A 26,169-nucleotide genomic window follows, 5' to 3' on the forward strand; every position below is an offset into this window, starting at 1 on the left:
AAGATATAAAGATTAAAGAGTACACATAGTTTAATTTTAATATGTACTGTCAAATTGCGGCTTGAACCAATTTACACACCTACCCGCAAGAGACTAAAGTGCTGGTTGTGCGGAGTTAGGCGAACCGGTCAACGCAGGCAATTCAAGACTTCCGGAGAGGAGGGTCTAGGGCAGGCTTTGCCCTGCAGCCGAACTCTAGTTGCATGCGCTCCCTCCTCCCAGCAAGGGGCGCTGTGGCTTTCCGCCGGGGTTGAGTAGCGGGTTGGGCCACCACGGAGACGTCACGTGATCCAGATCGCTCCGCGCCGAAGGGCGGTCTTGCGGAGATTCGCCTTACGTACGCGGCGGGATGACGTAGTACGTAGGGGCTGGCTAGCCGCCATCTTGCTTCTTTTTCTCGCTAGCTCTCTACCTCTCTGGAAGCAGGGAAAGTGCTTTGGCGGTTTGTCCATCCGCAGCTTCGGCTTTCCTGGCCGGCGGCCCTTCCGGCCCCCCCCCTCCCCAAGCCTGGTGTCCCCCACCCTTCCCCTTGCTTGGAGTCCTGCGGAGATTGGCGACTTGCGCAGAGACACTCGGCTGGACACACCGTGGCGGGTAGGGCGAGCCCGGGCGTCGCGGCCGCGATCAAAGCGGCCCCCTCGGGAAGATCTGGGAGGCGGCCGGTCTGGGGGGTTGCGGTGCGCCTGGGCCCTGGGACTCGGGAGAGGGCCTCGGGTCGGGACATCCGTTTTCCTCTCTGGCTGCCATCATCTCCGGGGCGGGGGGTGGCGTGGTGGCGTCTCGGCCTCCCGGTCGGGAGCGGGAAACGGGCGCCAAGCGGATCCCATGTGGTCTGCAGCGGGGTCTCGGCCTCTTGGCGCCTCTGCCCACCTCGCCCCTGGCGCGGGCCCTGCGGGGGGCTTGCCCGCCTCACCGGGTAAGTGAAGGGAGTTTCCCATCGGGCCACTACAGGGCTGGATTCCTGGCCAGCCCTACTTCCGCTAGGGACGCGCTGCTCACTCCGAGGAGGGTCCGAGTGGGGTTTTTGCACCGTAGGCCGCTCCATCCCCTGGCCTGCGTGGAGGATCCCGCTGCAGCGCTCGCTCGCTCGCTCTCCCTTGAGGTCGTGTATTAACACTCGTATATTCGTGTATTGGTAAAAGCCCGCTTTCAAAAAAGAAGAGGGCATGGGGGGGGCCCATAGGGACACCGATAAAACCTTTTTTTCTTTGCACGAGAGGAATGTGTCTAAGCCCCTCTAAAGGGAGATATATTGGTTTTGAAATGATGTAAGGTTTTTTGAGATGTCCGACGTGCCTGATGTTTGCTGGTGTAAAAAGCTTCCCGGATTTCCGCATTGGTTGGTTGGTCTTCAGTCTAGGCTCATGGATTCTTAACTAACGACCCAAACCAAACCAAACGCTTTGCAGTTGAGTCCATTCTGACTCACAGTGAAAATGGAGGACCGAGTAAAGCTGCACTTTAGGGTTTCCAAAGCCGCGAATATTTGTGAACTAAGGTACCTCATCATCCTCTCTGGGAGCTACGTGCCCCACCTTTTAGAAGCCGAGCGCTTTACCTCAGCGCCACCAGGGCTCGCTAATACTCTGGTAGGGGTCTCTAGAGGTAGATTTTCCTTTGGGAGGCGCAAGAAAAATCAGCATTCTTGAATGTTAACTGTTTATTAGCTTTATCCGGCAAATAAAAATGGTAGGATTATGTTAAGTACCTGCCTGCCTAATTTAAGTATTTTTTAAAGTAGCATAACCTCTTATACTGGTGTTTTTTGAATGATGCTCTTGAGCCACTTTTGTGTTACAGATTCACTGCAGCATCCTTTTTGGCCCAGCCCAAATACATTGATTCCTTTAAAAAAAAACTAGGAGTAGATTGGATTAAGTTTTTTCTTTAGAATATAGTCATTCTCTCCTGTAATGGAATTTTCAGAAGATAAACTCTATGTTTTATGTGGGGTCTGGTTAGTTTATATGTGCTTCCACTATTAATTGCTTACAGAGCACAGTAATAAGCCCTTTGTATATTTTATCTTCTTTAACCCTACATACAGCAAACATTTGAGCAAAATGCTATTGTTATTCCCATTTTGTAGACCAGGAAATGAAATCTGAGATTAAGGTCACTCAGCATTCATTACTGGGAGATTCAAACCCAGATTATCTAAAATCGAAGGGAATGCTGCTTTAGGTTGGGTTCTCTGGAGAAGCAAAACCAGTAAACCTTATATAAGTGCTTGTGGAAAAAGAAATTTATATAAAGATAACAGTTACCAGGGTCCTATTACAGATGCCCTAAGGCTCCATACTGCTTCCCTGTTCATTGTAATTTTATGATCTATAGTAATGAAATAAGTTACAGTGTTTTTAATTGTTAACTTTGCTTTTTAGTTCTATATCAGTATATGAACAATGTTGCATGTGAAGGTTAAAATGTTGCAAGGTGGGGAAAAAGTGGGAATGTGCATATATGTACTTTCTTGTAGTTGAAGGCCAAATGAGTGTGTAGAGATAATTAAGAACTAGCTCCATAGTATCAAATATAGAGAATATTTCTTCATTTCTAAAGTGTGAATAATAGTACCTCACTCAGTTTTGTTTTAGGCTTTTTAAAAAATTTCTATGCTCAGAACATAATAAAATTAATGTTAGAGGCAGGAAGAAGGAAAAATATTGGTAAAGAAAAATTTTTCCTACAAGCAGTAGGTAATTTATAAATAATCTGAACGGAGTGTGTTCTTTGGGTTTTTAAGAAATAATTTTTCTTGATTTTTTTTTCCCTAGAAGACATTAGACATTGTTTTGTTTTGTTTTGGTTTGGTTTGGTTTGGTTTGGTTTTTTTTTAGTTTTGTGTCTGAAGGATTTCTTCTTCATGCTCTATAGTCAGAACTCCTAGAATTCGAGCATGAATTCTGGTTCATTCCAGCCCTCCTTTACTACCATCCTGGCAAAATATCTTGGGGGTGTTCCCATGCTCCCTCTTAGTCACCCTCATTCACCCCAGGCACTGCTTCAATCTGTACATCAATTGGCAACTTAGATTTCAGATGGTATTTATTTATACAATATTTTTAGAAGGCGACGATCAATCATTATTAAAATGTACCGACACAAATTGTTACAGAACCATAGTCTTCCAGGGAAGGAAGTTTAAAAGTGTGTTTAACTGACATGACTAATACACTGAGGAAAATGAGACTTGCCACTTTATTAAAAAGGTAACAGTGCATGTCTAGCCGAGTCTTAACTGATGCTTAGAAGTCTGAGAATTATCGCTTTCTGGGCCATAACAATTCAAATTCAGTGTTGCCATTGATGCATCCGTCAGAATATAGGATAACTAGTAAATTTCTGTTGGGGTTTTTCTTCCCTAGAAAGGCTAATTATAAATTGATCTTTCTGACAGTTATGTTTGTAGTCCTTCATTTCCTCCAGATTAGTAGAATGCCAGTCATGTTTTAGAGGCCTGTTTGTGCATGTATTTTCCTGTACAAAAAGCTATTACTTAGTTTCAACAGGAAACCTTTGTCTGAACACAAATAGCAATAAAAGTATTACTGTCAATATAATGTACTCACCCCTGTAGGGTGCTGCGGTACATAACAGGAGGGTGGGATATAATCAACATCTGTGGGATGCTTCTCGTTTAGGAAACACTGCTGGGTGTTATGCACATAGCATACTATCTAGTACCTTTCTGTATTCCTGTCTGTTTTCCCTTACTAAACTTGTTGCCATCCCCTCATCACCTTGGACAAACATTTTTGTGTACTTGGAGTGTGTTGAGTGTTTTTGAATAAATGAGGGATAGACACAAGAGAATAGACTCACTTTTGTGATTCAGTAGCAAGAGAACACCTTGTCATTTCCCCCTCGTTACTCACCCATCACAGTACTATAGACACTTTCAAATAGTTTTATGTGATCTACATTGTGAGGTGTGTTTGAATCAGATTTTTCTTCCTTGTTTTTAACATTGTCCTGAGTGGTGGTTCAAAGCCACTTTGCAGTCCCACAGAAGAAAGCCTGGTGATCTGCTTCCTTGAAGATTGCAGCCAAGCAAACCCCACTGGACATATCTTCCACTGCAGAGGTTGCCCCAGTCAGAGTCACCGGCAGCAGGTGTTTGATAGTCAGTAAGAGGACTATGTGTCTATGGCTCATTCTTCACATTCAAGTATAATGTTCACAGTGATCATTGGTTCACATCCTGAGGATGAATGGTAGCCTGAAGGAATAAGGCTTCTTAACTTTAGGTTTTTGTTGAATGCCGTCTCAGTCATAGGGATATTAACAGGAATCGTTCTTAAAGTCTCTTAAGTCACATTTTTAGGTATTTAGCCCTACTTCAGTGTAAGAACGAGAGAAGATGTAGCAATTTCTTTCTGTAAAGATTTCAACCACCTTGGAAAACCTTCGAGGGCAGTTATACTCTGCTTCTAGGTCGCCAGTCAACTCAAAGACAATGGGTTTTATAGTAGAAAATGCTTGGAGCTTTTTCAGTGATTTAAAAGCTTTATGTAAAAGCTTTACGTGCACTAAGTGAAGGTAATTGTGGTGAAGACTTTGTTCACATAAGGCTTAGTTCATCATTTTAAAGTGCGGGCCAGTTTTCATCCTATTCAACGGCAAGTGAGTTGTTGGTAAGTGGAGACTAGACTAATATACTCAAAAAGAGCTCTGGACAAGGTTTAAATCCTCTGGTCACTTAACAGATGTTAACATTGGGCCAACATTACATTTACATTTTAGATGTATGCAAATATCACATTCATTGTTTGAAACTCAAAATACCAGATCACTTAAGTTGTTGAAAATAAAGATTATGCTTCCCCCTTTTGATGAATTAAAATTTAGGTTTTTTTTAATATAACTGTTTTAGTTTGGTCTGGATTTTAAGTGGCTTTTAATGTCAAACTTTAAATTTAGTAGATCTTTATTGAGGGAACATGATATAGGAGATAGAATTACTTCCGAAGGTTAGAGAAATGGGACAGCGGGGGATTTTATTTGTAGATCAAGAAAACAAAGTTATTAAAATGTGTTTGAAGAAGGATATTGATTATGTTGTGGGGTATATTTTTGCTCTTTAAAATTTTTTATTTACATTTAGATTTTTTTTTTACAGTACAGTTCTGTAGCTCTCACCACAATTGGAATAAGAACATTTTCACTGCAACACGTCGTCGTGGTTTGTGTGTGTTTGTGTCCCATACTTCAACTAGTACCCTCTAAGAAACAGTTTTGTATAACTTTTGGAGAAATATGAAGCATCTCCCAACTTTAAATTAGTCTTTTGGCATTTTGGAGTCAGGAAAGCATCTTTACTTCTGAATAGGATTGAAGTCAAGAGAAGCTGATCACTTGGTCTCTGGTCAAGGAGGAAAAAAATAGTCCAGTTATGTTCATGAGAATCTTTATCTAAAAGCAAGACAATAGACGAGGGCAGACATTTCAGTTATGGAGAAAGGGCCAGTGGTTGGGAAGTGCTGATTCTCTATACCGTCATAAACAAAGAGGCAAAACTTTGAGTAATTTGAAAAGCTGTTAACAATTTGGGAGGTTTATACTAATCCATGATGCTAGATGAGCAGTTACTTGTAGTCCATGTCTTCCTTTCTTTGCCAGAAATCAATATTACTGGTTTTGCAGAAAGTAAAGTTGCCTTTCAGAAGTTGTGCTTAATTTTTATTTTAATATCCCTTTCAAGCAATTTTAATTTTATACTCACTTTGTCAATTAAATTATATTTCAATTTTTATTTTAGTATTTGAGTCAATATTAGTTCCCACTTGAGGAAGCTGAAAGAAAAAAACTATTGAGATTAATTTGTCCAAGATCCCCCAGCTGCTAAATATTAGAGCTGAAATGTAAATAGAATTCGTTTTAAGATTGTTGTGGCATTTTCCCCTTACTATTTTAGATTAGATTTTTATGATGATTTTGATAGAATTCCTTAAGGGTAAGTCATTTTTTCCAGGACCGGGGCTTTGTGTTCACATAATTTGATGAAACACTTGAAAGACTTGGAGTTACTGCCATTGGCTTAGAGGCATAGCAATCGATTAGTAATTTTCTGCTAAATGACCTATTTTCTAAATATTTTGTGTTTTTTCAGTGTATTTCTTTAAAGAACTATATCAGTTTAGATATGTTATATTTTAAATATTAAATTGTTGAGAGTACTTTGGCAATCACGTGTTTGAGTAAATAATAGATAAAATAGGTTAGATTTTCTAAAATAGCAACTCTTAGTACATAAAATGTGAAAGCTACTTCTGAAACCTTTCTACCATTCGGAATAGAGCACTAACATATTTATTTATATTTTACTTTTTTTAATGGCAACATGTAGTGCTTTACTTAAATCTATTTGCAGATTATGTCACTCTTTATAATTACTAATTGATTATAACAATTACAACTGGAAGGGACCTTAGAAATTGGCTCAACTTCTATCTAAAGCACTAAGTATCTTTAAAATACTTCTGAAAAAGGCTGTTAGAGCTTTTGTGTGTTTCCAATTGCAGTTAACTCTTAGCTGTCACTAAGTATGTATCCTAACATCTTCCAAATTTGTCAGCAACATAATAGCAACTAAACTTTCCTTTTCTCTTTACTTCCATAGCCAGCACTAGAATTTGGCTTTCTTTACAGAGCCGGGTACATTGCCCCCCCACCCCCACCCACCCACACACACACACACACAGACCCCACCTAGAACAGTTAAGCATGTCTACACAAGAGTATTTGTATGCTTACAAACAACCAAACCATGGGCTTGGAAATCCTGTAAAAAGGGTGGGGTAAGATAAACTGAACACATAGAAAGTTTTTCTTTTGTAATCAGTCTAATGTATAAGATTTGTCTTACTGAAGTCTAGAATTTAACACAATACTCGTTATAATGTGATAAGCTGATTTAGTAGAACTGTTACAGTAAGCCTGGGAAAGGTGGAAAATGTTAGAGAAGGACAGTTCAGATTTTCCCTCTAAATAGTTGCTGCTTGGGAGAAAGAGTACTTCTTTTTTTTTGTAATCATTTTATTGGGGACTCATACAATTCTTATCACAATCCATTCATACATCCATTGTGTCAAGAACATAGGTACATTTGTTGCCATCATCATTCTCAAAACATTTGCCTTCTACTTGAGCCCTTAATATCTGCTGCTCATTTACCCACTCCCCCTACCTCATGAACCCTTCATCATTCATATATTATTATTATTTTGTCATATATTACACTGTCTGACGTCTCCCCCTGCCTTCTCCTCTGCTGTCCCTCCCCCAGGGAGGAGGCTATATATAGATTCCTGTAATCAGTTCCCCCTTTCTACCCTACATTCTCTCCAGGCATGGCCACTCTCCTCACTGGTTCTGGAGGAGTCATCTTTCCTGGATTCCCTGTTGTTTCCAGTTGCTATCTGTACCGCTGTGCATCCTCTGGTCTAGCCAGATTTGCAAGGTAGAATTGTGATCATGATAGTGGGGGTAAGGAGATAGTACTTTTTAGTCCTGTAAAAAGTTATAGTCTCAGAAACCCATAGAACCAGTTCTACCCTTTCCTGTAGGTTCGTAGGGTCACTCTGAGTCAGCATCAAAGTGATGGCATTGAGTTTGGGGTTTGGGTTTTTTGTTTTATGTGTATGATGGTCAACTTTCCAAATTTTTATCCAATTGGCAGAAGACATTGAAAAGTGCAGAATCTAGTGTATTTGGGTTACATTATTTCTCTATTTTTTTTTGTCATTTTATTGGTGGCTCATACAACTCTTATCACAGTCCATACATCCATAATATCAAGCACATTTGTACATTTGTTGCCATCATCCTCAAAACATTTGCTTTCTGCTTGAGCCCTTGGTATCAGCTCCTCATTTTTCCCCTCCCTCCCTGCTCCCCTTTCTCTCATGAACCCTTGATAACTTATAAATTGTTATTTTGTCATATGTTACTCACTCCCTTCACCCACATTTCTGTTGTCCATCCCCCTGGTAGGGGGTTATATGTAGATCCTTGACATTAGTTTCCCCTCTCCACCCCACCCTCCCTCCATCTTCTTGGTATCACCACTCTCAGCACTGGTCCTGAAGGGATTATCTGTCCAGGATTCCCTGTGTTTATAGTTCCTATCTACCAGTGTACATCCTCTGGTCTAGCCAGATTTGTAAAGTAGAATTGGGATCATGATAAAGGTGGGGGGAGGGAAGCATTTAGGAACTAGAGGGAAGTTGTATGTGTCATCGTTGCTACATTGTATTAGGTTACATTATTTCATTTAAAGATTCTTACCTTTAAGTAGATATATCATTTTTCCCCTTCAAATATTTTGTGATTTTGATTTGTTTTGTATTTAAAGACATGATCATTTGGACAATTAATATGCTCAAAAATCAAGTGGAGAAGAGTAAATCTAAAGTAAATTGATGTTTTAAGGTTAATATTTTGTGAAGGTTTATAAATATTTATTTTGATTAGCCTGGACATAGGAAACATGGTAAATGTTTTGGATTTTTTTTTAATAGAAACTTTATCTTTTAATGATAAAATTTCCATTTCCCCCTTTTTACAACCTATAATGGATTGGTTCTATTTAAATTATACTTTTTTACTTAAATTTTTTGAATTTTAAAATCTTTTAAAATTTTTAGTGATTAAAAATATAACATTTTCCAGTTGAACCATTTTTTATATGTATAACAACCTTGATTATGTTCATGTTGTGCAGCCATCACCACTATGCATTTCCAGGCTGCTGTACTTTAAGCAAATACTGTATGCTGTATAGTTTTTGCAAGCCATGCGTCATTATCCCCCACCCACACACACGTGCATGGTAGGTTCCTATATGAGGGGGCTTCAAATGCTTAAGAAAAGATTCCATTATCTTTTCATTTAATTTTTATGTTGATCTTTTGAGACCTTGTGTATGTGGTACAATACATGCAAAAATCAAGTATTGCACCAATGTTAGCTGAAACTCATTGCTGTCTAAGTTAAGTAAGCTAAGACATTCTATTTCTTTGTTTCCCTCCCAACTCAGGAATCATTTTGTAATTAAGTTTGGTCTCTGTATTTGCTTATTTCATATATGTGAGGTTATATACCCTTTGTGATTGGTTTATTTCACTTACTGTGTTTTTAAGATTCATTCACCCAAATTGTGGCATGTTTCTGAACTTCGTGGAGCTAGTATTTGTGTCTATCGTGTTTTGTTTAGCTATTCATCGCTTGGTAGATGTTTGTCTCCACATCGGCCTATTATGAACAATGCTGCAACAGACATTGATATACAAATTTAAGCTTGTGTTCTTGCTCCAAATTCTTTTGGATATACAACTAGGATCTGTATTGCTGGGTTATATAGTGGTTTTATGGTTAACTCTTTGAGAAACGTTTCTATCAGCAATGGATAGGGTTCTAATCCACATCCTCGTCAACGTGTTATTTTCAGATTGCTGTCTTTTACAATTCCTCATAGTTCTGGTGTGGGTGAAGTGGTATCATATGCACATGCTCAGTAATATATGCACATTCTATGTGCTTGATTCTTAACACCTGCTGTCTAAATTCCGTCATCAGTGAAAATGTCTTGAAACCTTATAGTCAAGACTACCACAGCCTCCTGTCTCAGCGATTTTTGTACTGGGTAAATTGTTCTCATTGTTTAAATATGCATAGGAATGCATAAGGCACTTGACTCATGGTAGCGTTTAGTGATTTATGCCCTTAGGAGAACTTTCCTTCCATAATGAAGTCACCAGTCCTTTCTCATTTCTTCATTCCCTGCTGCTTTTTATTTTTCCTCTGTTTTCTTTTTACCAAACTATATTTACTGTGTACAGTAGCAAAGGACAACAAATTATGCACAGCTTCACGGATCTAACAAGCAATCCACCTCTGCTCACATAGCAAACTGCAGAGGAAGCAATATTGTCATCAAGCTTTCACACAAACTAGAGATGAAGGGTCATGTCACACTGCCAAATGACTACAAAAGCAGAGAATGGCCATCGGGTAACAATGAACCCTTACTGAAAGGACAAAGGGAGGCATGATGAGATTTTGTAACTGACTGGTGTAGATCCCCAAAGAATTCACAGAACCAAAACTGCCATATTAATGCATATAAATTAAATAAGTGTTTGGAAAGCAGCACAGCAAAAAGATGGCATGAAGTCATCTTTCAATGAGTTTTGTTCATCTCTTGCACTCCAAATTTGACCTTTTTGTGTAGAGACCATAATTACTCAGCAGAAACGGATACTAGAACTGAGACCACAGTGCTATGACCAAAGGGAATTAAAACAGCGGTTCTCAGCCTGTGGGTCATGACCCCTTTGGATTCATAACAGTAGCAAAATTAGTTAGGAAGTAGCAATGAAAATGATCTTATGGTTGAGGGGGGTCACTACATGAGGAACTGTATTAAAGGGTCGCAACAGTAGGAAGTTGAGAACAACTGTCTTAAGTGAGCAAAATGGGAGAAGCCAATTGAGTTTTGCATTTGTTGTCCGATGGATGGGCCGTGAGCAGTGGTAGTGGGGTCTCCAGGCCACAGAGCCCTGCAGGGGCACACTAAGGAAGACCCCCATGCTTTCCCTTGTTTGCATTTTAAGCAGCATCTTAGACTCTTCCCTTTGACTTTACCTGATGCTGAACAAAGCTAAAATTTGCAATATGTGGGTAAAACTTAATAAGCTGTGCCTGCAACAAATCACCAGTGAGATCTCTTCCAACTCCACCAGGACCCCCCACACCCCCCAGGCACAGTACTCGTAGCAGTGTGCATGAGCCAGTGAAGCACCTACATGATTGGATGCAACAGCTGGGGTCAGGGGACCACAACACTTGGGACCAGACTGAAAATAGATAAGTAGGCCACAGGTTTGGAGCAAAGTGTTACTGGAAAGGGAAATAAAAACAAAACAGGCTCCCAAAACCTGGAAACACATTTTACCTAAACAATGATAGCAATTTATATTAGCCCAATTTCAGTTGGAGGTTAATCCCTGCCTACAGAGATAGTGTTGAGTTGCTGAAGTAATTGGTGATTTATCCTTCAATTTTTCTCAGACTCCTTTGTATTGGCATGTGTTTACTGCTGGATCACAAATGCAAGGACAGATGACACTGGTGTGGGATGGTGCCTAGACACCCCATACCAAGAGGCCTCCAGTCACCCACATGTCACCTGTCTGCTCCTGGAACACTTCAATCCTGCCTTCATCCTCCATCTCTAGCTGGACCGGGGTGTCTGTGTTTATTCACTGTCCATCAAACTTGGACATTGACAAGCCCTTTCGTTTTCAGTAGGCCCAGGCACATGTGCCTCTTGATTTTGAACTGGCCAACAGAGCCAACCGGGCCCGGCCCCCTCCAGGTTTATGTGATTGTTCACCATCTTCACTCCCTCATTAGGTTTCTCCTCACACATGGTTGCGTGAGCATAAGCTGCAGTGGTGGCTGGGGCAATACCAGAGTGAGCGAGCGAGCAACCCTCAGCCCTGCTGCATCCAAATCCCGACCCGTGGATAGGCCAGTGAGGTGTCACATGGCAGTTGCGTATGCGTCCAGTCCAGCTGTTTCTATGTTTCCCACTACTCTCCATTCCTGGATGTGCTGCGGAATATTGGGGAAACTGCATAGATTTGGGGGTACTGGTATCACTAGTCCTCAGCTTTCTGAGATCCTTGTCAAATGCTTTGTTTTCCTATTTGGCGGTCTTTCCTATGCTCCCAGTTTTTAAAATCTTTCCCAACCTTCTCAGATTTCCAAATCCTTTAACCTCCCCTCAGTGAATGAGGACAGCTGATCTGTTTTTCATCTTTTCCTGGCAGTACCTGGTATACAGATTACCCACCACCACCACCACCCAAAAAAGCATATTTCCACCCCTCAAAGCTATGTATTTAATTTTTAAAAATCCTATCACTTTCAAAGTACTCTCCATTACACTCAATACATTTGTCAAATCTGCGATTCCATTCTTGGAAAGTTTTCAAACTCATCTGTTTGGATGGCTGACAGCACCTCCCTCGTTTTTTTCTTCAAATCGATGTTCTTTTGTGTCCCTCTTCATTCATGGAAACAGGTCACATGGAGCTAGGTCAGGTGCGTAGGGCAAGAGAGGCATGCTGGTTTTTGCCAAATATTGGCTCACTGAGATGACTGCGAGAGCAGGTGCATTGTTGTTACAAAACCAGTCTGCCACAAACCAGGCCTTTTTGGTCACACACACTGTTACGCAATTTTTTTAGTACCGCTAAGCAGAACAGTCTGACCTGGTGGAATGAACTTATTATGAAGTTATTATGCCTGCCCTTTTATGACATCCATCTTATTGTGAATTACCATTCACTTGTTATGTTTGAAAGTGAAAATTTACAAAGAACTGCTGCCTTCCAAATTTCCCTTAGACTTTTTGGAAACAATCTGGCTTAAAAGCCTCTCTCCATCCCATCCATCCATCAAAAAAAAAATCTAAGATTTTTCAAAAAGCTGGGAAAATGGAATTTCTCCATTAATTTTTTGAAGCCCTTATATACATTTGAAACTTTGATGTGCATTGTTGAAATTTTCAGGATACATGTGCTATCTAATTTTATTTGAAAAATCTCGTTCTTTACCAGTATTACTTACTTAGAATCATGGAATTTAGAAAGGTCATGATTTTTCAACTCAGTAGTGGCCTGTGGGGCAGGCAGTCTTATACAGCTGATTTTTTTTATTAGCTGCCAAGTGCTTAATCATTGTATCAGTACGGCTCTTTGTAAGTTAATATTTTTAAAAATATTTTTAACACCCTACAAATAAAACTTTCAATCATAAAGAGTGTTGTAGGTAGAGGATATAGTCATATGTCTGCTGTTAGGGTTTTTAAATCAAGTTGGCAATTTGAAAATAAATGTTCCTTGTTGCGCATACAGTTTCAAATGTTTTTGAATTACTGATTTTGTAAATTATATCAATTTGTTAACCACATCTTAAAATGTTATTATACCGAATGAGCTGTGCATTTACTTGGCAACGTAGATGTTTGAATACTGTAATTTCTCCTGTGCCCTTTGGTGTCATTTAAGATAAACTAAAATGTATCACTCCTTTTCCTACCCTACAAAGCCGTGCAAAACATGACGCCTGCTGCCTCCTCTTGACCTCTTCTGCCTCTTTCTCAGACATGGCCCTTATGGTTGAACCTTCTCTTAGTTCTTCCTGAGGTTCGTTCAGTGCTTCTCAATTGTAACTATGTTCTCAATTCTCCTTAGGATCTTTGCCAAGAATACATGCCAAGCTCAGATCCCAGGGCCCTGGCATACAGTGTTTTCAGAAAGTTTTTCCCTGGGTAAAGCTGTACAGCATGTGTTGACAGTCTTGGATTCATTTTCTTTAGCTCATGGTAACTCGTGTACCCTTAACTTCCTCTTCAAAGCACCTTTATCCTATTTGAGGTTTTTCAATCTTGCAATTCATTACTGTGCCAAGTTCACTCAGACTCATAGCACCCCATGTAGGGTAAAAAAGGACTGCTCACATAGGGTTTTTAAGGATGAACTCTCACAGGTGCAGATTGCCCTGTTTTTGTCCGGTGGAGCTGCTAGTGAGTTCATACTTCCAACTCTTTGGATTAGCAGCCAAATTCTTTAACCGGTACATCACTAGGGCTCTGTGTTATTTTGTTAAAGGTTTCATAAAAGAAAGGCATCAGCTTCTCATGGTGTGCCCTAGCATTAGCCTTTGAACTTTGTTAGTACTCGGTGCATATTTATTGTATAATAGTGTTTAATTAAGATTTTACAACTGCATTAGGAAGGAAATTTAAGATTTTTTTCAGTTTATGTGCAAGGGAGCACAAGAGAGAAATAGTTGTATGTTCACTTAAAAACAGTGCTATTAAGTGTGGTTAAGAAACTACATGTTGCCTGGCTATCAGCAAAAATAACAGCTGGAGCCTTAAAAGACATACTTTTAAACAAACAGCTTTCTAAGTGAGGCCTAGTTCACATGGAGGGCGCACACTAGCCTTTGTGATCCCAGGATTGTAAATAATAAAGTCCAAATCTGAAGGAGGGAATGACATCAGAGCTTAAATTGTGAATACTTGGTTTGCAGAAAGCTGTGGACGACAGTGGAAGCCCCACATCCATTTGCAGGTTCCCACATGGATTTAGTCTAGTTTGAATCCCCTCTGATCATAGCTGAGGGGTGTGTGAATAGCCTAGGTCACAATGTATTATTTTATCATATGATCGCATAACCCATTAAAAGTGTTTTAGCTTTGTTTTGTTTTTTCCTGTATGTGGAGGGAAATGCACGTGAATCAAATCTTTGGTGAATCCCTTTGACCGTGGACCAAGATTGTGAATATGCTTGCTAACATGCTCAATGGATTGGAAAGTGGATTGTTTTGGATGCAATATATTAAAATTTAGTTCCCTATCATTTGGCCTCCCTTATCCATTTAAATGTGTTCTGGTTTTTTAATATTTTTTGCTTTCTTTTTGATTGAGGTTTTCATCTGTTTTGCTTTGTTTTTGTGTTTTTCCGTATATGAAATCCAGGATAGGTCAGTTTATAGAGAACAGTAACTGGATTAATGGTTCTTTAGGGATAGGGCTGGGAGCTGGGGAGCTAATGACGATGAGTACAAGATTGAAGTTTTTTTTCTAAAATTGATTGTGGTGATGGTTGTACAACTTTACTTCATGCGATTGAACTATTGAATTATATGATACATGGACTGTATGCCAACTAAACTCTTGGGGGTAAAAAAATGTTATAGATGTGAGGTAGCTTCCCGTGCTAGTGTATAAAAGTTAGAGACTTTATCATACTAGCTTTTTGTGGTTAACTCACTACCACTGCCATCAAGTTGATTCCACCTCATAGTGATCCTCTAAAAATTTTCCCCAATGGTTTCATTTGACATATAATTCACATATACAATACACATCAAGAAAAGTGCAATCCTGGAGACACAGTGTGGGAATTGCGCCTGACCTGATCCTACCACACCAAGGAGGCAAAGCACTGAGGGAGTGCAGTGAACAGCAAGGGAATGGAGCGGCAAGGTCCCCAGGGAATGCTGAAAGTGGACTTTGGGGCCAGAGCGTGGTGCCCCAACAGACTGGACTGTAAAACACTCCTAAAGGCAAACAAACAATCCTTGAACTAGCTACAAGCTTTTCTCTCTTGTTGAGTTTTGTTTTGTTCTTTGTCAGTGGTATGTTGTTTTGTTGTATATTGTTGCTTGGTTTTGCTTTTGTCTTGTTTTTGTGCATGTTATTTTCTCCGCAGGTCTGTCCAAATAAGATAGGCTGGATGAACTATCTGGAGGAAGAGCAACGGGAGTGACAGTTCTAGGGGACATGGGATAGGGGGAGGTGGGAGGAAAGGGAATGGTGTTAACAAGCCCAGGGACAAGGGAACAACAACTGACCCAAATTGGTGGTGAGGCCAGTGTGGCAAGCATGGTGGGCATAATCAAGGGTAATGTAACTAAGAGGTATAGCTGAAACCCACGTAGACACGGAACATGATAGTGGGACAGGAGAAAAGTCAAGAGAAATAGAGAAAAGAGCTGGGAGGCAAAGAGCATTTATAGAGATCTAGACAAAGATGTACATATGCAAATACATATGTGAGGTTGGGGAAATAGATCTATGTGCCTATATTTATAGGTTTAGTATTAAGGTGGCAGAAGGACATTGGGCCTCCTCTCAAGTACTCCCTCAATGCAAGAATACTTTTCTATTAAATTGGCACTCTATGATGTTTACCATCCTGACACAACTGCTGAAGACGAAAGAGGGTGAACAAGTAAATGTGAAGAAAGCTGATGGTGCCCAGCTATCGAAAGATATAGTGTCTAGGATCTTAAAGGCTTGAAGGTAAACAAGCGGCCATCTAGCTCAGAAGCAACAATGTCCACGTGGAAGAAGCACACCAGCCTGTGCGATCACGAGGTGTTGAAGGGATCAGGTATAAGGCATCATCAAAAAAAAAATCTTAAGGGGGGAGTACAGAGTGGAGACCCAAAGCCCATTTTTCAGCCACTGGAGATCCCCTTGCAGAGCGGTCTAGGAGATGAGTCAGTCAGGGTTTGATGAAGAAAGAATACAGCTTTCCTCCAGTTCCTAAATACTTCCTCTTCCCCTCCCCTCCCCCAACTATCATGATCTGAATTCTACCTTCCAAGTCTGGATAGAGCAGAGCATGTACACTGGTGCAGATAGGAGCTGGAGGCATGGGGAATCCAGGGCGGATGATACCTTCAGGACCAGGGGTGTGAGTGGTGATACTGGGAGGGCAGAGGGAGAGTGGGTTGGAAAGAGGGAACCGATTACAAGGATCTACGAGTGACCTCCCTGGGGAACGGACAACAGAAAAGGGGGTGAAGGGAGACATGGGACGGGGCAAGATATGACAAAATAATGATTTATAAATTATCAAGGGCTTATGAGGGAGTGGGGAGTGGGAAGGGAGAGGGGGGAAAAAGAGGACCTGATGCAAAGGGCTTACGTGGAGAGCAAATGCTTTGAAAATGTTGAGGGCAAACAATGTACAGATGTGCTTTACACAACTGATGTATGTGTGGATTGTAATAAGAGTTGTATGAGCCCCTAATAAAAATTTTTTTTAAGTAAATAAATATATGTACATAGGCAAAAAAGGAGAGGAAAAGTGCAATCATCACCACAACAATTTTAGAACTCTTTCTTCATTCGTGTACTCATCATTACTATCTCCCCATTCAAAGACCCGCCCCCAGCCTCTCCTGCCATAATCCCATTTTTAATCCGTTATTACTGTCTGTGTAGATATCACCTATACTGGATTTAAGATACAGAAAAACAGAAAACAAACAACCAATAAAAACTAACAATAACAAAGTAAAACAGATAAAGACCTCAAAAAAGAGTTTAAAACTAGAACAGGTGTAATGGATCATAAGGGAGCTCAAAGGTTAAGGGCACTCGTTTCTAACCTAGCTGCATCTGCAGCAGTCCTCTTTGCACTGCATACTGCATGTTAGCATCCGAGACTGTAAATTTTATGGGAGCAAACAGCCTCATTTTCTCCCCCAGAGTGGCTGGTAGATTAAAACTGACCTTGCTGTTAGCAGCCCAACACCTACACTAGCAGGGTCTTTTTGATGGTAGAAGGAAGATGAATGACTATGGTACCATGCTCAATGAACACATTCAAAATTCTTTTAATTATATGAACCACAAGGCAGATAGATAGTAAAGACGTCAAATCCGCCCTTACACTATTTATGTTTACTTGTAGTCTTTGTTCATTTCAGATATTTGAAATGCCCATAATGATTGATTTTAAGGTATTTTCTTATTTATTTAACTATTAATACATTTTCCTGGTATTGAAACAATTTCTTTAAATCATTTTTCTTTCAAAAATATTTGTTTTATTGTGCACTCACTGTTTTTTAAACACTTTATGCTAATCGTTTTAAAAATTGTTGGATTGAGGTTATGCCATTGAAGGGTCCTAACTTACAGTATAGTTTTTTTAATTGTTTTGTTTTTTACTTTATATCTTAAGGATATGCATATATCGCTGATTGTCTCATAAATTCCAAATAAAACCTTCTCTCCAAAATCTTTTGATTCCTCACTCAATCTTGAATCAGTTCCACGGCAGTGGCTTTTTAATCTCTACATTGCCACACTCACGTTCAGGCATAAACCCTCAAGTTAATTCTGTTCCTCTCCAAGTACCCTGTGCCTCTCCAGTTTAGCCCATGACCCTGAGCTCTTGCAGGCACGCTTTCCTTCTACGTAGGGGCCCTCTGCAGTTGATTCTCCACCATAGCCACAGTGGAAGAATTTGAAACAAGGGAAACAAGCCTCTGTTTCAAACCAAGTAGTTTCTTATTCTAGAAATTAAATTCTAAGTTCTCTTTCTTAGTCAAAGATCCTTGGTGGCTCAACGGTTAAGCATTCAACTGCTAACCAAAAGCTTCTCAGCTGTTGTCATTAGTGTTCTTGATTGTCCGTGATTTGGATTGTTTTTGTTGTCGCTCAGCCCAAGTCCATATGGACAGAGTAGAACTGCTTCATAGGAATTTCCAGACTTTGACCCTTTGGAACACTGGTTCTCAACCTGTAGGTCGCAACCCCTTTGGGGTTTGAAGGGCCCTTTCATAGGGGTCACCTGATTCATAACAGTAGCAAAATTATAGTTATGAAGTAGCAACAAAAATAATTTTATGGTTGGGGGGTCACCACAACTTTGGAAGTAGACCATCAGGCCTCTCTTTTGAGATATCATTGGATGTGTTTTGTACTTGAGGCTTTGAACGGCTTTCCTTTTATGCCAGAAGTTGCCGATCTTAAAGACTCAAATACTGCATTCTTTAAATGTGAACACTTGATGATATATTTCAATAAAAATCATGTTTATAAAATAAAAGATCAAGAACCCTCTAGATGTTTATGTAAGATTACCCTACAGAATTCATTAGAACAAACTAAAGCAGCCCCTTGCAAAATTGTATTAAAAATCTAAAAGCTCTTGGCACATAGTTCAGTTGTCCAACATATATATGTCTCAGTTATTCGTGCATACATTTCTCTGTTAATCCTTTTGATTTGTTAGGGTTGTCTTTATAGACAAAATATTTCACGAGTGTTTTTTCTTTTAATAAGTTGAGCATTACCTACTTAGATTTTATTTAACAATAATTCTGTAATGGCCATTCTTGTCCACCCACATTTGTTTAGCACTGTACCAATAAAAAATCCTAAACTGCTTTTTTAATCAACTCTAGAAACATAGCACTCTTTATTTCCTGTTCCAAAGTTGTTTTCTTCTGCCTCACAGTTATTCCATTTACATTGTTCTTCAAATCTGCTGAATTTTCTAGTTTCATATCTTGCCAACTTGTTCCCTCCCTGCCGCTCCCTTTCAATCTATACCAGATTTGAGTGTCTGTAGTATGCCATTCTCACATGTCTCTAATCCCTGGATCATCTTGTTTTCTTGTAGTTTAGTCTGAGTTTATATGGTAAGATGCCAACACAAGAGCTCAGGATCTTTGATCTTCTAGAAAATGCTTATTGTGAAAATGAGCCTACACTCAGTTGCATGCACTTCATGTATACTAAAAGGTTTTGGCAGCTTGAAATCTCTACCACAATCGAAATAATGTGTTTATCCCCAGGAAAAAGACTGGCTTGTTTCTTATCAAACAAACAACACCCCCACCCCACCCAACCCCCACACACACTACCATAGTCAATTCCAATTCATAGTAAACCTATAAACAGGATAGAGATTTTCCTGTGGGTTTCCAAAATTAGAACTTTTTGCAGGAGAAGAAAGCCTCATGTTAGTGGTGGGTTTTGAAGAAATTTGGAAACAGCTACTTGGCCAATTGACTGTGAAAGAGATCTAGATTTGTACCCCTGCCAAAGAAAGGTGACCCAACAGAAATCTCAAATTATAGAGCAATATCATTAATATCAATCACATGCAAGTAAAATATTGCTGCAGATCATAACAACAGGTACAACTATACATAACAAGAGAGCTACCAGAAGTTCAGGCCAGATCCAGAAGAGGATGTAGAACAAGGGATATCATTACTGATGTAAGAAGGATCTTAGATGAAAGCAGAGAATATCAGAAAGAAACTTATTTGTATTTTATCAACTATGCCAGGGCATTTGACTTTGGAGCACAATAAACTATGGATAGACCTGAGAAGAATGGGAGTCCCAGATACTACATTGTGCTCATTCAGAACCTGTACATGAATCAAGAGGCAGTTGTACAAACATACAAGAACATGCTACATGATTAATATGCAGTATTTAGTATTAATTTTAATACTAAAATCAGAAAAGTTTTGTGACAGGGTTCTATCAGTCACCATCCTTATTCAATCTGTATGCTAAGCAAATCATCAGAGAAGCTGGATTATGCCAAGAAGAATGCAACATCAGGATTGAGAGAAGGCTTATAAGCAACTATGATAGGCAGATGAAACAACCGTGCTTGCTGGAAATGAGGAGGCCTTGAAAGGCTTCTGATGAAGTTCAACGATTGCAGCCTTCTGTATGACTTACAACTCAGTGTAAAGAAGACCCAAAGTTCACAACTGGACCAGTAGGTAACATGTTAAAGGAAGAAAAGATTTGAGTTGTCAAAGATTTAGTCTTGCTTGGATCCACAATCAATGCTCATGACCTAAGCCATGGTGTTTGTTTGCTTGTTTTTAAATATTTTTTTAAGCCATGGTATTTCAGTGGTCTCATGTCTGTGAAAGTTGGACATTGAATAAGGAAAACCAAAGAAGAATCGGTGCATTTGAATTATGGTGCTGGCGAAGAATATTGACAGGCCATGGACTGCCAAAAGAACAAACAAATCTGTCTTGGACTTGGATGTGTTATCAGAAAAGACCAGTCCCTGGAGAAAGAAGGACATCAAGCTTGGTAAAGTAGAGGAGCAGCAAAAAGGGGAAGTCCCCTTGTCAAGACATCGAAACTGTAGTTGCAACAGTGACTCAGTCCGAACCAACTTACTGATGGCACTTAACAGCATCATCCCCAGGTATGCTTGGTGATGTAGAGGGTCAGCCAAAAATTTTTTTTTTAAAAGGAAAGGACTTTCAACAAAACAGGCTGGCACAGTCGCTGCCACATGGGACTCAAAAACAATTATGAGGATGGAGCAGGACAGTGTTTTGTTGTGTTGTATATAGTGTTGCTATTAGTTTGTAATGGCACCTAACAATAGCAGACATAGTAAATGGCATTAAATTTCTGCTTGTTCATTGTTTACTATTTGGTTTTTGTGTATAGGTCTTATATTTATTAATGCTAAGTTAATTCTGGTAGCTTTTGTCTGGGGTCTGTCAGAATTTTCTATTTATGATTATGTAATCAGCAAATTAAATTTTACTTCATCTTCTCCAGTCTGAATCACTGGTTTTGTTTGGCCCCCTTTGTTGTCACACTTGCTAGAACTTCCAATTTAGTGTTGACTTATCTCAGAAGGGAGAGTAAATCTAGTCCTTTTCCTCTATCTTGACTGGAAGTATAAGTTTCCTTGACCTTTACTTTCCAGACAAAATCATATAGCCATGATTTTTTTATAGTCTTTAAAATGATTTTTAAAAGTGAAGCTAAGTTTTGATGATGACAAGTCTAGATTGCTTTGCTTCATTTACTATTTTGTCCAACAAATTATAAAGTTACTGGCTTTTTTCTCATGTAAATACTAAGTGAAGCGTCAATGTAATTGAGTTTCAGGGCATCACCCAAGCTTTTCAAAGCAAGGCACCAGAAAGCAAATAGCCTTAATTAAACTTTGGCTTTAAAGTTTAAACTAACTAAAAGTGCCTGTGTTAGCTGGTAAACTATTACAGCTAGCCTTTCTGCTTTATCCAATATTATTCTTTATGGCTGCAAATTTTCTACATTCAATGAAAAATACATATTCTCCTATAAGTGTGTACAGTAAATTGAAGTTTCTCCTTATTTTTGACTGGGTTGTCTTTGGTTCTATAAGTGCTATAAAACATTAAAACAGATTTATAAGCTTATGAAAGCATAAGTATATTTTCTATTCTCATTCTTTGAATGGTTGATTCTGTGTCTTACTGTGGAGGTGGGCGAATATGCACATTATGTACTTTGAGAAAATAGCATACACCGAAGGTCATATATAATAGACTGGCTTATTAAAACTTTTTTAATTTCAAAGAACTACTTCAAACATTACTTTTAGACCATATTTGTAGAAACTTTTTACCTTGACCTCATACAAAACCTGTATCTTATGGCTTACAAAGACAATTGCTTTTTGCTTTTCTTTTGAATTTAGAAATTTGTGCTAGTTTATAGGGAAGTATTTTGTTTGCTTGACTGGTTTGTTTGCTTTTAAGTAGCGAAATTAAAGTTTATTTTGTAATTATTCCCACACTCTAATCTTGAATTTCTCATTGATTTTTTTTTTATGTTCCATGGTGGCTAGAATTAAATTAGAGCCTATATAACCCTGTGGTTTATATTGTGTAATATTTGTTCTTGAGTGAGCACATGGACAAGCTGAAGCTGTAATAAAATACCTCGTTTTTATTTGTATATTTAAGAAATTGAGGGTTTTGCTACCCCTGTTTGCTATTATTCTTTAGTGTATTGTCTTCATAGCTTTACTTTGGAGTCTTTGGTGTACAGGTTCAAGTTGGGTTGCTAAATGCAAGGTCAACAGTTCTAAGCCAATAGCTACTCTGGGGAAGAAAGGTCTTTCTACTTCTGAAAAACAGAGTTACAGCTTTGGAAGTTCACAGGGGCAGTTCTGCCCTGCTCTGTAGGGTCTTTGTGAGTTAGCATTGACTCTGGCAATGATAGTGACAGCCTTGCTTTGGGGTTTTGTTTTTGTTTTCCTCTCGCTTTTTCCCTTCTATTTGTTGCATTTTTATATTTCATCAAATGTTGACATTTTTTCCATTGAGTGTCAATTTTATTTTTTTACTACCAGTTTCCTCTTCTGCTGAGCAGTGTATTTGGTAGGCTTGCTTTTGAAAGCCTGGGCTCAAATAGTTGCCTGTTTTCTGGGTAGAGTTGAAACTTGATTCGATACAATGAAGAAATGTAAATTGACAATGAGATACATTCATCGGGAGCTGAGAATTCTGGGCCAGAGATAGAAATGTTTTGTTGCAGCTGATCGTTGAAAGGATGGTACTAAATGAGAGCCTAGGAGACGAGATTAGAATGAAAAGGAAAGTGGGCAGACGGGGTGGAGAGCTCTAGAGGGAGAATTGGGCTGAGGCTGAAGTTGCCTTCCCTTTATCAGAGGGATTGGTAAGACTGCTTGCATATTAGAATTACCTGGGGAAACTTTTTTTAAAAATAAGAATTGACACCCAGACTTTACTCTGCTCATACTGGTATTTTGATATTCCCAAGTCATTTTAATGTGAAGCCAAGGTTTAGAACCACTGTTTCGAATAAATTGGTTTATAATAATTAATTGGGTCTTAATGGATGCCTCAGAATCACCCATTATGTACTAAAACAGATTGCTGGACCCCATCCCTCAAGTTTGATTTAGGAGATCTGGAGTGGTGCCTGGGAATGTACATTTCGAACAAGTTTTCAGATGACTTTGAGAATCACAGTGGAAAGAAAGGATGTATGTTCATGCAAGTGAATTTGTAGACTTCCTAGTAGAAATTTTATGGAGCCTCCTCGTGAAGATATGAACAAATTGGCTCATCCACCAGGTCGTTTAAGTTGAAGTCCAAGATTAGAGGAGTGTGAGGTGTTAGTAGCCATCATAGTGGCTGAAAGAATAAGTTGACTTTGATCTATCGTTTCATTTTTATCACTTGAGGAAAAATATCTCTTGATTTTAATATTGTGAACTAGTGTATTATTAATTAATAGACGGTCTGATTACAGAATGGTTGCGTTGAGCTGATATTTTGAATCCACAGGCTGTTCTGTGAGAGAAAGATAAGGCTTTTTGCTCCCTTTACGAGTTATAGTCTCAAACTGTTTACTAGTGTAGTTGTAATTCTTTTAGCTGCAAATGATTCATTTTTGTTAACTCAAGTGTAGTTTTTGTAAGAATGAGCATGGAGTGAGTGCTCAATGGTAATCCAAATGGTTTTCTAGTGGGAGGAACCGGCATAATGTAGTGAACTAAATCAGAAGCTTTGATTTCAAATCCTGTCCCATTTACCTCTGAACATAAATTTCCTCCTGTAAGCTTGAGTTACTGACTGTATCATAAGTTATTGGCTGCAATTATACCCAGAGCCATTGCCGTTGGGTTCATTTTGATTTAGACTGGCCCTAGGCCAGAGTAGAACTGCTATAGGGTTTCCCAGCTGTAATCTTGGTGGTAGCAGACCGCCACGTTTTTCTCCCACGAAGCTGCGTATGTTTCAATGCCTTGCATTCTCAGTACCTGACCATTTAACCACTGCACCGCTCACACTGCCACTAAGTCAACACCAACTCATGGTGACTATAAGACAGGGTACCACTGCCCTTCTGCGTTTCCCAAACTAACTTTTCGGAGGAGAAAGTCCAGTCTTTCTCCATTACACTCCCCAATGCACACCATGGCTCCTTAAATAGGTAACAGATGAGAAAATACTTGATACATTTTAGGTAACTACATAGTGAATGTAACAATTATTGTGCATTATTTCAGCATTTAATGCTGAGTCTGCAACTGATAAGGTGTTAAACCTACCTAACTAGATAAAATGTTTCTTTTTATTATGGTGGGGTCAGTTGAGCACTCACTTGGTAATGGAAAGGTTGCAGGTTCATGTCTGCCCATAGGTATCTTAGAAGAAAGAACTGGAGAGGCACTTTTGACCAGTCTGCCACTCAGAATCCTTTTGACACATTTTTACTTTGAAAAATGACCTCACCAAAAGTCTAAATCATTCCACAGTAACTGGTTTGTGCAAGAATTCTTTAACTTTGCCTTTTGCCTGTTACTTGCTGTTCTTTACTACATTTACTTCTGTGCCTCATTTTTTTCCAATACCCTTTAGCTATTGATTTCTGTGGTATAACTTACCACTGTTTTCTCTCATTTTCACCTTTACCCCCACACAAAAAACCTTAAACTGATTTGTGTATAGTCATTTTTACATAAATTGAGAACTCATCTGTGTCTTTCTTACCATGTTTATTAATAGACTGCTTTTGTTTAAGTTCAGGTACATTCCCAAGATTAAAGTATATTCCCAAGCTAAAGTACATTAGCTTCAAAGATGAAAATGCTGTGTTTATTGATGAATGTCAATTTAAACACTACTTTTTTTTCTTTTAAAAATTTGTTTATTTATTTATTTTTAAAGTCCTTTTATTGGGGGTTCATACAACTCTTTTTTTTTCCTTTTTTTTTTTAAATATACTTCCTTACACATATACTGGGTTTGGTAAATGTATTTTGTTTCCTGAACTCTCCTGAAATATGTTTTTCTGTATCTTGTATTTATGAGGAAATGTTCTGTTCTTCAGAAAAGTATTAATGTATAGCCTGGCAGTGCCAGTAATCTTGAGCCTATTAAATTGGATCAAACCTCCAACTGTCGACTTGTTCTGATGTCATAGGGTTTCCATGGCTATAAATCTTTATAGAAGCAGACTACCTACCACATCTGTTGCTCTATCAAGGCTCCTATTGAACTGTATTTATTAAGTAGAAAATATAATCTCCAAAGATTGGCTGTATTATACTCCTATTTAAACTATTCATTGAGTATGAATTTTCTTCATTCTCTGTGATATAGTTAAATCGTTACAAACCATAAACAACTAATATTTATGGCAGTATACTGCACATTATTAAGATTTATTTTGGCATGTACTGGCTGTTTGATTTTGATAGTTATAAACAGGCATGTGAAATTATAATAAGTATTTTTGAAGACTTCTTAAAGTTGAATTCTAATTTTTCTTATGTTCATCTTAAAGACTGGTTTTAAGAGGCGTGGCAGGAGGTTTTGGACTCGATGAGTTTCCACCGAAATGTCGGAGAAGTCAGGCCAGAGCACGAAAGCAAAAGATGGGAAAAAGTACGCAACACTCAGTTTATTTAATACGTACAAGGGCAAATCTTTAGAAACTCAGAAAACCACAGGTGAGTAAAATCAAGTGGTATTTGTTTTTCATCTTTTTTATGATTTTGTTTTATAAATGTTATTTCACAAGTAAATGGTATGTCAGAACTGCTGCCGTTACTTGGATTTTATTTTTCTGTGTTGTCATTCCACAAGGAAATTTAGTTCATGGGGTTGATAGGCATAGAGCTGCATATTTGTGGGTATTTACCATCATTTTTTGTTATATAGAAGAATCCTGTGTTTTCCTATATAGTTGCCTTGACCCTAGTATGTATGATAAAAATGAAAACTATCACATTTAGTACATTGGTAGTATTCATTGTGAGCATAAATTCATTTGTTCTTTAATATTCTAAGATTGAGTTTGAAATAGATTGCTGGTGATTTTTTTTCCTAAAACCAGGGTTATCTCTATTTGGTTTTTCATAGTGGATTGGGTTAGTGTTCATTTTTAAAGCATCAGTTCAATACTTGATTATTTATTTTAATGTCTATATTGGGCTTATTCTTAAGTATAGCTTAGGTTAGATTTCTTAAAATAATTA

General features: G+C 38.8%; 1 protein-coding gene across 12 annotated transcripts in view; it reads left to right on the forward strand.

The window, feature by feature from the left end:
• The first annotated feature begins 379 nt into the window (after positions 1 to 379).
• Positions 380 to 26,169, forward strand: part of PRRC2C (proline rich coiled-coil 2C) — a 74,867-nt gene continuing 49,077 nt past the window's right edge. For 10 of the 12 annotated variants that reach the window (XM_075564866.1, XM_075564884.1, XM_075564891.1 and 7 more), the window contains exons 1-2: positions 380 to 594; positions 25,476 to 25,641. In XM_075564866.1, coding sequence (XP_075420981.1) covers positions 25,530 to 25,641 — 112 coding nt within the window. In that variant the 5' untranslated portion in view covers positions 380 to 594; positions 25,476 to 25,529. The remainder of the gene's footprint in view (positions 595 to 25,475; positions 25,642 to 26,169) is intronic. The other 2 variants (XM_075564935.1, XM_075564943.1) reach the window with 1 other exon arrangement.

This window comes from Tenrec ecaudatus, chromosome 1 (assembly GCF_050624435.1).
Source record: "Tenrec ecaudatus isolate mTenEca1 chromosome 1, mTenEca1.hap1, whole genome shotgun sequence".
Classification (NCBI taxonomy): domain Eukaryota; kingdom Metazoa; phylum Chordata; class Mammalia; order Afrosoricida; family Tenrecidae; genus Tenrec; species Tenrec ecaudatus.